General features: G+C 43.8%; 1 protein-coding gene across 3 annotated transcripts in view; it reads left to right on the top strand.

The window, feature by feature from the left end:
• The window catches only part of LOC130378466 (NLR family CARD domain-containing protein 3-like), a 24080-nt gene that overhangs the window by 6092 nt on the left and 12988 nt on the right, over positions 1-5000 (top strand). Inside the window, exons 2-5 of one of the 3 annotated variants that reach the window (XM_056585213.1) lie at positions 1143-1239; positions 1478-1589; positions 2195-2311; positions 4714-4827. In XM_056585213.1, the coding sequence (XP_056441188.1) occupies positions 1215-1239; positions 1478-1589; positions 2195-2311; positions 4714-4827 (368 nt within the window). In that variant the 5' untranslated portion in view covers positions 1143-1214. Of the gene's footprint in view, positions 1240-1472; positions 1590-2194; positions 2312-4713; positions 4828-5000 lie in introns of all 3 variants that reach the window. The other 2 variants (XM_056585212.1, XM_056585211.1) reach the window with 2 other exon arrangements.

Below are 5000 nucleotides of genomic sequence, written 5' to 3' on the forward strand. Positions count from 1 at the left end.
TTAGCCATGTGCGCCAAACAGAAGATAGACGCAATGTAAATACTTGATTGTTGTGCACTGTTGTGTTTAGCCTACTGCATGGTTAGTTGTGGTCTTGAAAACAGCCTAGCCTTGCAGTTGGAGTAGTTGGAGTGATTGTGTGATTGTGCGAGAGAGAGCGCGCCTGCCTTGGTTGTGTTTGGCTTGTTGTGGGCTTTGTGTATGTGTTCAATGATGTATCTGTCTGATCGTATGAGCTGTTGATGGATGGTTAAATAATGTCACAAGATCGGACATACTGCAGGCTCTCATTTGCAAGTGCACTGATTGTGTGCCCGTCTCTGATATGCTATATACCTGGCATTTATTCAGTTCATTGCTCTTCTGAGTGCGCCAGAATGGGGCCAATTATTGTCATGTTTGCCTCTCCCTGTTATAAAATAACGTGGATCCCAACAACTTAAGCCGATGCAGGCTCCTATGTCAGTTTTGCTTTATGAGTGTGCTTTAATTGTGTGTGTGTGTGTGTGTTTGTGTGTGTGTGTGTGTGTGTGTGTGTGTGTGTGTGTGTGTGTGTGTGTGTGTGTGTGTGTGTGTGTGTGTGTGTGTGTGTGTGTGTGTGTGTGTGTGTGTGTGTGTGTGTGTTGTCATGTAGGCTATAGATATAGACTGATTGTCTTGGCTTGCATCCCTGAAATATTGTAATGTTATGGCCTAGGCCTACTGCATATTGAGAACATTTAGATTGATGTTGCGCAACAATCTGGGGATGAGGACATCCCGAATATTGACGGGTATTTCGCACACTGCGATCTCAATATATAGCCTATATAAAAATATAACACTGTACTCGACACAAATGAAAGTAACGTTGTTTACTTTTAATTGTACCGCAATGCATTTTTTTTTAAGTCTATTGTTTATCTTTTTTGTATTGTAGTTTAAGCACAGTTACAGTCTCCAAGGTGTTTAATTATTCATCCGTCATCTGCTGTACACATCTGTACTGTAGTGAGGGCAGTGTTATGTTGTGGGGTTCATATTGATGGTCTATGACGTCCATAATGCTTTAGTGTGACGCAGTCACAATGATCTTCTCTCTCAATAAACAGCTAAAGTTCAAAAGGCAAATGAAGTGATGGATGAGTTGTGTTTGTGTCCAGGTCTCCAGTCTACTATGGATGAGGAGAGAGAGGAGGAGGGTCCTACCTCTATGACCACTCTGTCTGGGGAACATGGCCGCCGGAGCAAAGCTAAGAGGTAAGAAGAGGATCTCTCTGTCTGTGACTGTTGTCCATCTCAGAGCTCAGCAGTGATGCATCATGACTCCATCATTAGTCCGAGGAAAAGATGTGTGTGTGTGTGTGTGTGTGTGTGTGTGTGTGTGTGTGTGTGTGTGTGTGTGTGTGTGTGTGTGTGTGTGTGTGTGTGTGTGTGTGTGTGTGTGTGTGTGTGTGTGTGTGTGTGTGTGTGTGTGTGTGTGTGTGTTGAAGCCCAGAGCAGCAGCAGAGAGCAGACTCCCCTGGACCCAGCTGTGTCTCCATGAAGAGTGACTGGTCTATGCACCTACCTCCTGTTTTTAAAGATGGACGCCCCTCCAGAGAGGAGAGGTAGGAGTTTCAAACAGACTGGAGTGGCTCAAAACTAACACAACTTAAAAAAAAAAAAAAAAGGAGCTGTATTTGTGTTGAAGCCCAGAGCAGCAGCAGAAGGCAGACTCCCCTGTACCCAGCGACCGTATGAATGAAATTAATATTAAGACGACTTGTAGCAGACTTCACAGGTTTAATGTTTGAAGGTTCAATGGCTAGGGATTATTTACTATCCATGTTAAAAAGAAGAAGGAATATTCCCCTCAGATTGCAATTATTATTTTTTTTGACTATGCTTAACATTTTTCACTTTATTTTGTTTTTACACATTAGAAGATTTTATTTAAAGGCACATTTGTCTTGTTATCTTTATTGTTGTTGTTGATCCGAAAATGATCCGACCCGTGACTCAAAAACCGTGACACGATCCGAACCGTGAGTTTTGTGATGCGTTGCACACCTAATCATTTGTGTGTGTGTGTGTGTGTGTGTGTGTGTGTGTGTGTGTGTGTGTGTGTGTGTGTGTGTGTGTGTGTGTGTGTGTGTGTGTGTGTGTGTGTGTGTGTGTGTGTGTGTGTGTGTGTGTGTGTGTGTGTGTGTGTGTGTGTGTGTGTGTGTTGAAGCCCAGAGCAGCAGCAGAGAGCAGACTCCCCTGGACCCAGCTGTGTCTCCATGAAGAGTGACTGCTCTATGGGTCAACCTGATAACTTTAAAGATGGACGCCCCTCCAGAGAGGAGAGGTAGGAGTTTCAAACAGACTGGAGTGGCTCAAAACTAATACAACTTTTTCTAGAATAAAAAGTGTGTGTGTTGAAGCCCAGAGCAGCAGCAGAGAGCAGACTCCCTATGGAGGTAGATTTGTGTCTTTATTATGCAATCAAAAATAATAGGTTTGAGAGCAAAACTTTCCACACTGCAATCAAAAAATAGGTTTGAGTGCAAAACTTTCCACTCTGCAATCAAAAAATAGATTTGAGAGCAAAACTATCGACACTGCAATCAAAAAATGTTTGATTGCAAGATAAATTAATGTGATAAAAAAAATATTAATGGGAATCCAAAAGTTTTGTTTTGGAAAAAAAAAATTTTTTGATTGCAGTGTCGATAGTTTTGCTCTCAAATCTATTTTTTGATTGCAGTGTGGAAAGCTTTGCTCTCAAACCTATTATTTTTGATTGCATAATAAAGACACAAATCTACCTCCATAACTCCCCTGGACCCAGCAATCGTATGAATGAAATTAATGTTAAGAAGACTTGTAGCAGACTTTACAGGTTTAATGTTTAAAGGTTCAATGGCTTTCAAACGGCCCCATTTATTGAATCAGTTTGAATTTATCTTTGGAGGTGAAGTGGTTTGTTGAAACAAATGATCTGTGAAGAATAACACAGGTCTGGGTAGAAATGTAGAAACTGACTGCTCTATTTTCTATGTTAGCTGAACACATTGTGAATAAACACTCTATGCACAGTATGAAGGGTACTTAGTGGGTTTTTATGTCAGCATGTAGGTGCTTAAATAATAACTTTTCTTTCCCCCCACCCCCTTAAATTTCCGTTTAAAAAGCTGAGAAAGAATATTAAAATTAAAAGTCATGAGAAAATAGTTTAGTAGCCCTGCAATAAATAATGATAATAGATCAAAGTCATGTAGTGCTTTTCCCACTGCTCAAAGACGCTTCACAATCGCTTCATAAGCTAAATGATAAGAAACAAAAAAGAAGCTGAACAAAACAAACGGTGAAAAGGTGTGTTTTAAAGGTTGTATCAGCGATTCTGGTTGCCCTGACATCCGTTGCGAGATTCCCTAAACAGAGCCAGCTAGCCCCTCCCTCCCGTGTTTTGAAAATGGTCATGGACGCGCATTTCTTTTTGTAGCTTCTAATAACACCTTCAACTCAGTTGGTCTATGCAACAGGAATTTGTAGCTACCACTTTGCGTGCACAAGCGCGAAACACCACAACACCACCCCTTGTCTGTGACTGGTTGGAACACTGTTTATTTTGATTTTGAGGTGTTGGTAGTACCATTGATTTCTGTGTGCGATCTCGGAGCCTAGGCTGCCTAGAGAGACGCGTTTTTTTGACAGCCTGCTTATGGGACGGGCAGCTAGCGGATCGTGAGGAAAAAGCAGATGAATGTGATACTTTATGTTTCGATCAGAATCGCTGATACAACCTTTAAGGGCAGTTTTGAAAGATGAAAGCGTGTTGGCATTGCGGATGTCGTTGGGGAGGGCTTTCCAGAGGGCGGGGTCGGCTGCAGCAAAGGCTCTGTCTCCCCAGGACCGGAGGTCGGTCCTGATGGGGTGCAGGAGGTTGGCATCGGCGGACCTGAGACAACGGGTAGGGGTGTGGCGGTGGAGGAGGTCAGAGAGGGAGGGGGGAGCCAGGTAGTTGAGGGCTTTGAAGGTGATGAGTAGTATTCTGAAATCAATCCGGTATTTGACGGGAAGCCAGTGGAGGTCTTGGAGGACAGGGTTGTGGTCTAAGCGGTGGGTGGATGTGAGCATACGGGCTGCAGAGTTTTGAACATATTGCAGTTTATTAAGCTAGTGTTTTGATGAGCCGTATAGGATGGAGTTACAGTAATCAAGGCGGGATGAAATGAATGCGTGGACCAGAGTTTTGGCAGCTGAGAGTGACGGGGAGGGACGAAGACAAGTGATGTTCCTGAGGTGGAAGAAGGCTGCTTTGGTAATCTGGTTCATATGGGGGAGGGATGAGAGGGTGGGGTGAAGGATGATACCTAAGTTGTGGATGTGAGTAGAGGGGGTGACAATTGAACCATCAATATTAAGTGAGAAGTCCTGGGTGGGGCGGGTGAGGGAGTTTGGGCCAATGATGAGGATTTATGATTTATTGCAATTTAGTTTGAGGAAGTTGTGTTTCATCCACGTTTTGGCCTCAGTGAGGCACGTGGCGAGGGTGCAATGGGTGGCTGCAGAGGTGGTGTTGGTGGGGAGGTAGATCTGAGTGTCATCAGCGTAACAGGGATAATGGAGGCCATGTTGGCGGAGGATTTGACCGAGTGGGAGGATGTAGTTGATGTAAAGTAGGGGACCAAGTAGAGAGGACCAAGGAAATGATCAAATGAAACGATATCCACAAATCCTAACTTCCAGATGGTGTTTGTTTTTCAGAAGGAGGCAGCAGAGAGCAGACTCCCCTGGACCCAGCTGTGTCTCCATGAAGAGTGACCGCTCTATGGATCATCCTCCTGTCTTTAAAGATGGACGCCCCTCCAGAGAGGAGAGGTAGGAGTTTCAAACAGACTGGAGTGGCTCAAAACGAATACAACTGTTTCTAGAATAAAAAGTGTGTGTGTTGAAGCACAGAGCAGCAGCAGAGAGCAGACTCCCCTGGACCCAGCAATCGTATGAATGAAATTAATGTGAAGACGACTTGTAGCAGACTTTACAGGTGTAAT

The sequence above is a fragment of the Gadus chalcogrammus genome, unplaced genomic scaffold (genome assembly GCF_026213295.1).
Source record: "Gadus chalcogrammus isolate NIFS_2021 unplaced genomic scaffold, NIFS_Gcha_1.0 GACHA079, whole genome shotgun sequence".
Lineage (NCBI taxonomy): Eukaryota > Metazoa > Chordata > Actinopteri > Gadiformes > Gadidae > Gadus > Gadus chalcogrammus.